The sequence below is a fragment of the Dipodomys spectabilis genome, unplaced genomic scaffold (genome assembly GCF_019054845.1).
Source record: "Dipodomys spectabilis isolate Male_0828 unplaced genomic scaffold, ASM1905484v1 ptg000030l, whole genome shotgun sequence".
Lineage (NCBI taxonomy): Eukaryota > Metazoa > Chordata > Mammalia > Rodentia > Heteromyidae > Dipodomys > Dipodomys spectabilis.
The window spans coordinates 5,751,983-5,765,095 of record NW_024870707.1 but is presented as its reverse complement, the minus strand read 5'-3'; the positions used below and the strand labels follow the sequence as shown (position 1 = coordinate 5,765,095).

Genomic DNA, 13,113 nt, shown 5'->3' with positions numbered 1-13,113 from the left:
AAAGTGTCTATATCCTTCTAGTAAGAACATTCAATCAACCTCTTGCCCTTTGGCCAGACATGGTGGAATGGTTAGAAATTCCACTTGCGCCAATGGATAGAATACTTTAAAATGAATGCCCAAATGGGTTGAATGATAGAATATGAATGAGCGAACCAACTGTTACAGTCGAGAAATTTTCAAAAAAAAATTGTACCCCACAGGTGCATCTTGAATAATAAACCCAATTCAAATGATGGTATGTATTCTGACATTTCTCTAAAACCAGGGGAACTGTATGTTCATTCCAACTACACAACAATTAACCTCACCAGCTCCTATTTTGACTAAATGCTGTAGTGAACTAATATAACCCTATGGTTCATTCAGTGTGTTCCTCTCACTATGTTTAAAATTATTTTCTATTAAGAAAAGAGGTTAAAATATTATCCCATTGTGAATATGTGCCATAACTTATGTACTAAAAAAAGAATTCCAAGGAGAAATGACTTTAGAGAAGAAAATCATTAGAGCAAGTCAAATAAATAGGCTCTCAAAGTTGACAGCTTTAAAGGAAAACACTAATTTGAAAATATAAATCCTAATTATGAGCAGTTTCTTTTTTAGGACTAGATCCTTATCCTGAAGATAAGTGTTATTTCTTTCCTTAAGAATTACCCTTAATTATTTGGCCTGACAGACATCTGGCACCCACCACCAAGTCTTGCTTGATCCATATAGTTAGAACCAATTTTTTTATTGTAAAAATACCATGCAGAGGGTTACAATTACATGGGCAAGGTAATTACTACATTTCTTATAAAGCATTGTTGCCTCCTTCTTTGTTTCCCCTTCCCATTCCTTCCCCTCTTCCCCCCACCCCCACAACCCCACCACCACCACCACCACCACCCCCTCCCCGGCCAAAGTTGTAAAGTTAGTTTTTCGACATAACAACTTGTACATCTCATTGTTGCAATGGGTCCACCTGTATCCCTATTTAAACAATATGTTTTTCTTTTCCCCTCCACAAATTATACCAACATCAAATACAGTGAAAGCAGAGGTTATACCATGGGGAAGGGATATACAAAGCAACAAAGAAATCATCTTATAAACATGTTAGAAACAATCGCAACAAAGAAAAAAGATTTTAATCTTTATCTTGGATAGAACCAATTTTGTAACCATATTTTGCTGGTTCTCTGTAGATACAGTACTGCTCCTTTGGTGTTCATATCTTAAGAAGACAAAAATCATTCTTTTTAATTTATTTTTATTGTTATCGTAGAGTTGATGTACAGAGGGGTTACACTTACATGAATCAGGTAATGAGTACAATTCTTTTTAAACAATGTTCTCTCTCTCTCCCAGATTTCCCCTCCTGTCCCCATCCACAAAATATACAGTTCATTTCCTACATAGTATTGGTGAATACCACTGTTTATTCACCCTTTGTTCTACCTTTTTTGTGCTTCCCCCTTATCCTCCCAAATACAAACAAACTAAAGAAAAGACAACGGGAAAAGAAAACAAAAACAACAACAGCAGCAACTAAACAATTCCTCTTGATTCCATTTCTTGGAGTTCATTTCATGAAGTATTATTTCATATGGTCATATGCACATAACTCTCGAGCCTTTGTCAACCACTCCTATGCATAGCCTCCTTTGCCTCGGTGTGTGAAACAGAATCATTTCTAAAGAGGCTTCTCAGAGGCAGGTTCTAGCATATCTGGTTTGTGATTATACTTATTTTACTTGGCTCTCTTCTGTTTTGTTTTATCCTGCTTGCTTCTCACTTACCTTGTTTTTTTATCCTTCAAGGTTTAGCAGATCCACTGCATGATCTGGAAGAATGCAGCTCTAGAGAGAGAAACTTCACTCTCCACTCCAAGAAAAAGACAACAGCTGAAAAGTGAGTATCCAAGAGCAATGCATTATCTCGGTAAAAAGCAGCTGGGCACGTAAGCACACCTTTCGTTAAGCACACCTGTGGTAGGCTCGGGAGTATTATTTAATTACAAACATTTGATCTTTATTAACTCCTCATACAACACCATCCCCAATCACACATGATGTCAAGTAACATAATCGTTGGGATAATTAAATTAGCAAAATCCATGTAATCAATACTGTATTATCCTTGCTTCCTGTTGTTTTACTGAAATATCAAACAGTACAGGGACATGAGTGATTGTACAATTGCACATTTTCATATGTTCATTGTAAAAAATGTATATACAGATAAATAAGCCACAAACAGAAAGGTACATGACCCCACCAATCTAATAATACCCATTGTTCAGCTCTCTAGGTGTGTTCTTTTATTTGTATGAATGTATATTATCATTTTTAATGAAGTTATAATATGATACTGTCCTGCAATATGCTTTTTCATGAGCCTTCTGCAGAGCCTTCTACTTTCTATGGTGCCATTGCTTTTAAAGATTTCACAGCATCATTTCACAGGGACAGGCCACAATTTATAAGCATTCTCCTACCATGAGATACTGTGTATCTCTTTCATTGATATGATCTTCCACCACTACATTACAAACTGGTACACACATTTCTGTCAGCCATTTTGTTCACATTGTTCATCAATATTGCTGAATCAAGCTGCAGGCATATTCCACTAGCAAATTGCTATAGCAATTTTTATAGCAATTTATACTCCCACTAGAATACTTGGAACATTAATGCCCTTGCAGCATTAACAGCATCAAGAATTTACCTTTCCTCCTTTACTCTCAGTTTATAAGCAGAAAGGAGTCTTCCATGGTGCTCAAATATTTCCCTCAACACAAATTAAATTTTATTTTTGCATATTTTCTTGCTTTTATTTTTGAATTCCCTTTACTACTATTTCTAATCAGGTTTTTTTTTGCTGAATTGTAAAAGGTGCTTTCATATTCAATTTGCTCATTTTTTTCAGCCACAGAAATTTTCAACCTTTGTTTGGCCAAAATAACAGTGTTTCCATGGACTCTGACCTTTGATCACTTGGTTATGAATATTTACCTAACGACTTGGAAAATCATCAGGCTTACTATCTTGGAATTTTTTTCCATGTTTCAAAATGTTTGACTATGAAATCTCTGGGAAGTAGCCTTTCCTGTTTGCATTAGGAAAACAACTTCAAAAATGATTATAAAGTATCTTCATAATACTTTACAATGGGATTTGAAATAGCAATGGTAGTTAATTTATATGGAACGTGTATTCTGAGTCAAGAGTGTTCTGTACACAGAATCACTCCTTGGAGTCTTCCAAAAATATTGTCAGTTTCATTTCACCTGTAATGAAACATACATTTGGAAGACAGTTCCATATTCATATCATACAGTAATTGAGACAAGAGGCTCTACCTACATTTAAGTATCCACTGTAATGCAGGCTGGGGTGACCTTGGGCCAATTCCTTTAATCTCCCTGAGCCTCAGTTTCCTCATCTGTCAATATAAGAGCCCCTCCCAACAGGCCATTGTAAAATGAGTTGCTAATGGCACAGTGAAAGAAATGGTGTCTAAATATGAACATAAAATCAAACAAACTTTCCTCATAAAGCCTTGTAGTGTTTTATAGTGTGCTCACCGAAATTATGGCAACTTATAATTATCAAGCAGGTTCATAAAATACCTTTCTCTTCATTAGAAGCTTTAGTGGCATTCTATCATTACCAAGGAGCAAAACTTGTAAGTAGGGAAATGCAGTTGAGTTTCTGGAGAGCAGCTATATTTCCTGGGCAATGTGGAGTGGACTGTGGAGAGCCAATGAGGAAGGGTAGTTGACCCAACTCATCAGTTAAGAATAGTTAAGAATAGAGAATCTCCACATTTTTTCACATGGGACATATCTCCATCATGAGTGTCTTGTGCCTTCCCTTCCTCATTTGATTCTGCTGTGTTTAGGTAAGACTCTTCTTTTTTCTGGCTTAACACTGAACAAAAGCTGTCTAGTCAATTCCATGACACTAGATTTACCCTGGGCTAGCTTGGCAGTTCTGCCATGTATGTGATATTCTAAGCACCCTGTAAACGTTATGTCTGTCAGTAAAAGAGTTTCTTTTCTCTGCTTATTCAAGCTATTTTTGTCCTGATGCTAACTCGCTCTTGTTTTCAACCTTCTGTTCCCAGTATTTATATTTTTTAAACCATCTGACTATCTGGAATGAATATGCTGAGGTTTACATGATTTATGACTAGGGAAATACAAATTTGGGTAAACATTTCTCTAGATAGTCACTCTGGAGTGAAATTTCTCTAGAATATTTGTCACATAGGTTGAGGATATTGATATACTTTAAGTTCTTCTTTGTTTTTTTATTTTTATTTTTTTGTGAACATACTGTATATGGGCAAGATAATGAGTAAAATTCTTATCAAGCATTGCAGCCTCCTCCTTTAAGTTCTTCTTTCTATCAGTTTACTGATTCTATGAATTGTGGCTTTAAGTATGCTTTTTTGCAATTTACATTTCATAGGTTTGGAATTACTCTTTTGCTTTTCCCAGTATTTGCATTAACCACTTAATTGTTAAATTCGTGTATTTTATTGTGTAATTATTTAGAGCATATTATATTACAGCCTCCCAAACTGGAATTATATATTCTAATTAATCACACACAGCAACCCAATGCCTTTGTTGAGGGATTTTTTTTTTAAATTAGTATGATATATTTCTTAGACCTTAGAAATTAGAGCAAATCCATTGCTTTTGGAACACATATCTCTAAAGCCTATTATATAACTCTTTTTTTAAAAAAATATTTTCTCTCTAAACTCAGAGACATTGTTCTATTTTCCTAAAAGTAAAAGCATAATGCAACCAGAAAATGCTTAATTTATAGGCACTTTCCATCCCCAGATGCCTACAAAACCCTTGCTTATTCTCCAGAGATTTGATGCGCAGTTCCATGCGACTGGTGTAGTCATAGTTCCCCGCTGGTACTTCTCTCAGGAAGCTCCACTTTGATTTGAATCTAATTCTCTTTGGCTCCTTTTCATGAAAACCTGTCCACATTTTTTAAAAAATGGGTTCTTAGTTGGAAATTTGGAGAAAGAAGAAGAGCACATATCAGAAAGGATCGCAATGAAAATGCTTACCTAGTTTTAAATAGGGATGAAACAGCACGATGTAAAGTGAACCCTTTATCAACAACTTACAGTATAATCGTAACTTGGGGTATAGTGATGGGAAGAATAGAGTAATCCTAAGCCAAGAAGCAAGAAGAGCCTTTACAGACATGCACGAGAAAGTGCATTCCTTATCATTACTTATGGAAATTGAAACACTATTCTGCAATGATAAAAGTAAAAAAAAAAGAGTGGTTAGCTGTCAATGCATAAAGATAATGAGAAGGCAGGAGGAAATCTGTAGGTTCTTGGAATTGTTCTATTTCTTACTTCCTACAGTGATGTATTTATTTATTTTATTGATACGTTTGCTTATTTTATTGGTGTATGTACACTTATATTTGATGTGTTTACTTAAGAAAAATCAAACTATATTTAGACTTTCTTGCTGTATGTTTCAGTATTTTACCAAAAATGTCAAGAATGCACTTATTTATCTAATCATAAAAATACAACCATTAAGTCTTTGAAGGGTTGTTCTCTTTTTACAAAAACACAACATATCAGCTCTTGTCAATTAGCTTAAAAACATTATAATTGAACTGATTAGAGGCTTATGCCTCTAATCCTAGCTACTCTGTAGGCTGAGATCTGAGGATTGTGGTTCAAAACCAGCCTGGAGAAGAAAAGTCCAAGTAAGATTCTTTCTTCCAATTCACCAGCAAAAAGCTGGAGCTGGAGATGTGGTGGTAGAGTCATGAGGGTCTGAGAGTGCAAGTCCCTGTACAAGCGGGTACACACACACACACACACACACACACAAACAATGAAACACACTCTACACTTGAAAAGGTACATTTTATCAGGAACATCTACATGTTTTACTCCTGAAGAATTCTTCTACAGATGAGTATCCACCCATTTATGAAAATGACCAGGGGAAAACATGCCAGATCTCTTACTATGAGTCCTATCCAAGCATTGTGGCAGAAAAAAAAAAAAAAAGAATACTGCACAGGTAGTTCCAAATCAAAGCAGAAGTTCGAAGCTCCCGCTTCTATGCTGACTGTGAAGCAACTCAGTCAATGAGAGTTCACCACATCCCTACCCCTGTTTTGCAGGAGTCATGTTGGCTTGGAATCGCTTACTTAACCAATCTGGTCCCGCTGAATTTGTTTTCCGGGTCTTCACCACGGTCCCTGAATTCCAGGTGCTCCTCTTCCTCCTCTTCCTCCTCCTCTACTTGATGATCCTTTGTGGCAACACTGCCATCATCTGCGTGGTGTGCACGCACAGCTCTCTCCGCACACCCATGTACTTCTTCCTGGCCAACCTGTCATTCCTGGAAATCTGCTACACCTCGGTCGTGGTACCCTTGATGCTCTCCAACATCTTCGGGACGCAGAAGCCCATCCCATTGGCTGGTTGCGGGGCTCAGATGTTCTTCTTCGTGACCCTCGGCAGCACCGACTGCTTCCTCTTGGCGGTCATGGCCTACAATCGCTACGCGGCCATCTGCCACCCGCTGCACTACGGCCTCCTCATGACCCGCAGACGGTGCGTGCAGATGGTGGCGGGCTCCGTGGGCCTGGCCGTCTTCCTCTCCCTGCAGCTCACGGCCTTAATCTTCACCCTGCCCTTCTGCGGGCACCTGCGGGAAATCCACCACTTCCTCTGCGACGTGCCCCCGGTCCTGCGCCTGGCCTGCGCCGACACGCGCGTGCACCAGGCGGTGCTCTACGTGGTGGGCATCCTGGTGCTCACCGTGCCCTTCCTGCTCATCTGCGTGTCCTACGGGTTCATCGGCGCCGCCATCCTGCGGATGCGCTCCGCGCGGGGCCGCCAGCGGGCCTTCTCCACCTGCTCCTCGCACCTCACCGTGGTCTTGCTGCAGTACGGCTGCTGCAGCCTGGTCTACCTGCGGCCGCGCTCCAGCACCTCCGAGGACCAGGACCGCCGGATCGCCCTGGTCTACACCTTTGTCACCCCCTTGCTCAACCCCGTGATTTACACCCTCAGGAACAAGGATGTCAAAGGCGCTCTGAGGGGTGCCATCTTCAGTAAAGGGGCCTCGGTCTAGCAACGGGTTGTCATCCTTCCGGATGGAGAAGAGGAAAGGTGGGCCTGGGGGAGGGGGTGGGGAGAGGGGGGCCCATCAGTGGTTAGGTCAACCAACGCTAATGGATGAAGACAGTTAAAAGTATTGAATGTCCCAAACTTTGCCTTCCGTGCGTCTTCAGCCTCAAGTCTACACCCGTTTGTTTGAACTGCTTTAAGGAAGTCTTGAACATGTGAACATTATTGAAATGGACTCCAGGAAAGAGAATCAAGAGAGGTTTGGGTTTTTTTCAATGTTTTTTTTTTCTTTTCCTTTTTGTTGTTAGTTCATTTATCTGTCTCCGGGATGGTAAGGGGCAGACACCGAAATGGAGGGACATAGGGTGAACAAATGCAGCAGTGCTACTCACTGGACGCTCTGTGGGAAGTGAACTGTACAACTTGTGGGTGGAGACGGGTGGGGAAAAATGGGAGAGAGCAAAGGAAGGGGTGACATTGTTCAAAAAGAAATGTACTCTTTACCTGCTTATGTAACCATAATCCCTCTGTACCTTCAGAATAAAAATTATATATGTGTGTGTAATATATATATATACATATACATATAATTGGTGGTGGTGGTGGTGGTGGTCTTGGGACTTGAACTCTGGGCCTGGGTGCTGTCCCTGAGTTCTTCAGCTCAAGGCTAGCACTTTACCACTTGAGCCACCAAACCACTTCCAGTTTTCTGGTGGTTAATTGGAGATAAGAGTCTTAGGGACTTTCCTGCCTAGGCTGGCTTTGAACCATGATCCTCAGATCTCAGCCTCTTGAGTAACTAGGATTACAGGAGTGAGCCACCAGCGCCTGGCTAACAATAAAAATATTTGTGTACATAGTTTTTGACCTTTTCTGTTTGTCTCAGACATATACTAGTTACTGCAAATAAGGAAAACCATGGGACCTATGTTTCTTTGGGCCTGGCTTACTTCACTTAATATAAATTTTTCCAAGTCTTTCCATTTCCTAACAAATGGGGCAATGTCATTCTGTCTGATGGAGCCATAGAATTCCATTGTATATATATACCACATTTTCTTGATCCATTCATCTACTGAGGGGCATCTGGATTGGTATCTTAGCTATGGTAAATAATGCTGCAATAAACATAGTTGTGCTGGTAGCTTTAGTATGGTCTTGTTTGTGATCATTTGGGTAAATGCCCAAAGTGGGATTGCTGGGTCATAGGGGAGCAATATGTGGAGTATTTTGAGGATCCTCCATACTGCTTTCCAAAGTGGTTGAACCAGTTTATACTCCCACCAACAATGCAGTAGTGTTCTCTTTTGGCCATATCCCCTCCAGCATCTGTTGTTATTAGAGTTCTTGATTATAGACATTCTAACTTGGGTGAGGTGGAATCACAAATGGTTTTTCCTTTCTTGCTATTGTTTTTAATGTACTTATAATGTACTGTGTGATTTTTTGTTTCTTTAGTATGTTTATCCCCCATAGTATAACCCTTGTTTCACTGTATTTGAGTCTTGTGCCCTGCATCTTGTATATACACTTTTGCAATTTGGGGAAGGGAAAGGAAAAAACAAAATGCTTAAATAAGGATACAGGCTGACCCATTGTAACAATGAGATGTACAAGACACTATGTTGAAAATGAACTTGACAACTTGCAGGGGGAGGGAGGAGTTGGGGAGGTGGGGAGGGAAGGGATGGTAGGGGAAAAACAAAGGAGGAGGTAACAACACTCAATAGGAAGTGTACTCATTACCTTACTCATATAACTGTAACCCCTCTGTACACTATTTTTACAATAAAAACAATGTTTTTTAATTTTGAGCATAATTTCCATAGGAATTCTACTTAGCTCTACTGAGCATTTGTCTTCTGTTAGGTCCCTTCCTCATTGCTGTGAACAAAGGCTGACACCTCTAAGCATGGAGCAGTCTCCTAAGGAGGCAGGCAGCAATTGTAATGTGTCCTTTGACCAGAGCCTTATATAAGGGAAATCCATAAAGACATAAATTTACTCAGAGGAACCTACTTTCTTGTGTTCAGTGTAGTAAGCCGTAACTTTTTAATGCTTCAGTCTCCAACTTTTTTAAATCCTTCAGTTGTTGCTTTCATTCATTTATTTAGCAGAACCAGGGGGTTGTTTTATAGTGTTTAATTTTATTATTATCCTTAAGTACAAAAAGGTTTCAGTTCAGCGTGTCATCTTGTGCATACGATGTGCTTTGATCAACATTACCCCTTTCATCCTCCTCTCCCATGTCCCCCAACCCCACCCATCCCCTCCATGTACCTAGTTCCATTTTCACATAGGTAAATTGATCCACATAGGTAAGTTCACCCATCCTTCCTCCCAACTGATTCCCTTCATTTTATTTCATTCTACAGCTCCTGGAAAAGGACAGGAATTAGCTTCATTGAGTACCAGTCATGTGCCACACACCCTAAAACTCCCTCTGGTCTTTTCCTGCACCACGCACATGACACCCTTGTGCTAATATTACACTAGGGTTTATACTTCCAACCTTCTTTTTAAAAACTGTTATTATAAGGGTGATGAACGGTGAAGTTACAGTTACATAAGTCAATGAGTACAGTTCTTTTTGAACAATGTCACTCCTTCCCTCGATCTCTCCCAGTTTTCCCCTCCGGTCCCCCACCACAAATAGTATCGTTCATGTTCAACATAGTGTCTACTGAGTAACACAGCTGCATTTGTTCACCCTTTGTACCTCCATTTCTTCTATACCGCCCAAGCCTTCTTGATGGCTGCTGCTAAGCAATGCATCCAGCAGGTGGCGCTAAGTTCCTCCCATCTCAGGACGTTGTGCCATTACAGGGCTTCAACATCTTCAGGTAATCCTTGCCCCAGGACCAGAGAAGCCACCTGAGAGAATCCACTTCCCTCTATGGTGTTCTCAGCAGACCCTCTGCTGGTCACCCTTCCATGCACTCAGAAACAGCCAAATGAAGAGAGCTTCAGAGAACACTCTTAGCAAAACTCTTACACCTCTCCCAGAACCGCTATGGAAGGGTGCTGGGTCCATCCCATAAACTGACTTTAGTAAACTACAGGGGAAAGAGATCAAAATTGTTTCTTGTGGATATTGAAGCTGGCTTGATAGGTTCACATACCCTTTCTGAACATCATAAGAATCATAGTACCAACAGGCTTAGAAAATTAGCAGACACTGAAATGTACTCGTTATCTTGCCCATGTAATTGTAACTCCTCTGTACGGTATTCTCACAATAAAAAAAAAATAGAAAAAAACCCTGAAAACATGAGACAGTCTCAAATCATAGGCTAAAAAGTCATTAAAAACTGATTTCTAGGGCTGGGAAGGTGGCTCAGTGGTAGAGTGCTTGCCTTGCATGCATGAGGCCCTGGGTTCGATTCCTCAGCACCACATAAGCAGAAAAAGCCGGAAGTGGTGCTATGGCTCAAGTGGTAGAGCGCTAGCCTTGAACTGAAGAGCTGAGGGACAGCGCCCAGGCCCAGAGTTCAGGTCCCATGACTGACAAAAAAACAAAAACAAAAACTGATTTCTAAGAGATAAACCCAGTCATTGCACTACAGACTTGCTATATTACTTAAAATATTTACTAATTAAGAGTGATAGATGTAATTGTCCTTGTAAATCACAAAGTCATGGTTGAAATTTGCCTCACCCATGATTGGCAAGTTCTCTACCTCTGATCAAGAGTCCAGCACTAGTCACCCAATTTAATATATGTGCATATACATATATGGGTGTTATAATAAATAGAAACATTAATGGTGATTTGTATGGTTATGGATTTAAATTCTTTTCTTCTTTATTCATTGCTGCATTCTGCACATTTCCTAAAGTAGGATTCTGTTCTTATCACCAGACAAGTGAATGTGTCTTTTAAAAATATGAATTTCAGCCTGGAAATGTGGCTCAGTGGTAGACTGCTTGCCTAGCATGCACGAAGCCCTGGGTTCAATTCCTTAGTACCTCATAAACAGAAAAGGCCAGAGTAATGCTGTGGTCAAGTAGTAGAGCACTAGCTTTGAGCAAAAGAAGCTCAGGGACAGTGCCTAAGCCCTGAGTTTAAGCCCCAGGATTGGCAAAGAAAAAGAAAATATGAATTTCATGTAGATTTACTTGGCTCATAAACCTCCCATCATGACAGCTTAAATCCACTTTTTGGATTTTACCTAGTTTCAGACCTATTCTTTGGTTTATTCCTTGTTCCTTCAAAACTTCTTTCCATACAATTTCAATTTTCAGGCTGATTTCACAAGGGGGTAAGGAGAAGAATGACAAATTGTTCCTCGTTCTAGGGATAGCTTTGGATTGAACAATATATTTAAAATGCCTCCCTTTCCAAGTTCATGCTAAAGGAAAGGGCAATTTCCTGGTTGACAGATCCCTAAGCAACCTCTCCTGGACCAGTCACATCAGAACATAAAGAATCGATTATTTGGAAACGTTACATTAAGGCAATGTCTGAAATGCCAACAACAACAAAAAAAGAAGTACACAGCTATATTTTCACGCCTCCTTACATTCTGTATTGAATGCCACAAATCATACTGGATATTAAGTTGGAAGGCAAAAAAGAGAACGAGTTCAATGTTACTCTTTTAAAAAGAGGCTCCAAAAGGTTGCCTGATCCTTGCAATATGAAGTACTAGACCCTCCCATCTACTTTTCCTGTACAAACTCTTGATAAATACAGTGAACTCTTCCTTTTCTTATCATTTTTCCATTTTTTCTTTGTTTTTTTTTGGGGGGGGGGGTAGGGAGGGGGAACAGTCCTGGGGCTTGAGCTCAGGACCTGGGAGCTGTCCCTGAGCTTCTTCATCTGAAGGCTAACACTCTACCACTTGAGCCACAGCACCACTTCCAACCTTTTCTGAGTAGTTTATTGGAAATATGAGTCTCACAGACTTTCCTGCCTGGGCTGCCTTTGAACTGCAATCCTCAGATCTCAGCCTTCTGAGGAGCTAGGATTATATGCATGAGCCACCAGAGCATGGCTACAGTTTTAATTGATAACTCCACTTGATATGCATTTGAGGGATACAGTATTTTTATATAGCTCTCCATTATTGGTTGACTAAATCAGTGACTTGCCATATGTATTACTTTAGATACTTCTTTTATAATTGAAAACACTTAAGATCTTTTTTCTTGCAAATTTTCAAATACACAAAATGTTATTAACTGTAGTCCCCGGGCTTTACAACATATCTCCTGAACAAATACCTGCTATCTAAATGAAATGGTGCAGCCTTTGATATATCCTCTGATGAAAATCTCCCCAATAACAGTACCTCCCAGATTCCTTATAAGCCTGATGAGCTTACACTCACATACAAGTCTTTCTGTGTCTTGCTTATTTCTGATGCTATCCAATTTTATCAATGTAGTTGCAGAGGACAATTGTTTCTTGCTTTCCACGGCTGAATAGAATCATACTATGTATATACCCCATAGTTTCTTTATTAGTTCATCCATTGGTGCACGCTTGACTTCATATCTTTGTTATGGTGATGGATGCTTCAATGAACATGAAAGAGCTTCTCCTTCCTAATGAAAAAATTATATCCTTTTAATGACAGTTACTGTATTCTGAGACTGGATCAACAGTCAGATGATGAGATAGACAAATCAATCCAAAATATTTCCCTGGAGGAAGTTATGGTTACCATATAGCAAACCAGCTGCCACCAGGTAGTACAAGTGGAAGACAAACCAGAAAGACAAACTTGAGTCTTCCTCCCCTCGTCCTCTTCACCACTGCTTTATAAATTCCACTTCATTTAAATCCTGCTCATCCGGTCACACAGCCTTTTATGGTATGAATCTGTCCTACACTTTCAGACAGCTGAGACAGAATTACTTGCCAAGCACATAAACTCCTTCTACTTACATCTTCTTTCTCGGCATCACTCCTTGAAGTTTTATTGACATGCGTTTTATCACAGGGAAGTGTAATTAAGTCATTATATGTGCACAAAT

At 39.8% G+C, this 13,113-nt stretch overlaps 1 protein-coding gene across 1 annotated transcript; it reads left to right on the top strand.

Annotated features, from left to right (window-relative positions):
* Positions 1-6,181: 6,181 nt before the first annotated feature.
* On the top strand, positions 6,182-7,135 carry LOC122104802 (olfactory receptor 10Q1). Its single transcript, XM_042675729.1, has one exon. It carries the CDS (start codon positions 6,182-6,184, stop codon positions 7,133-7,135), a length of 954 nt encoding a protein of 317 aa, XP_042531663.1.
* Positions 7,136-13,113: the final 5,978 nt, after the last annotated feature.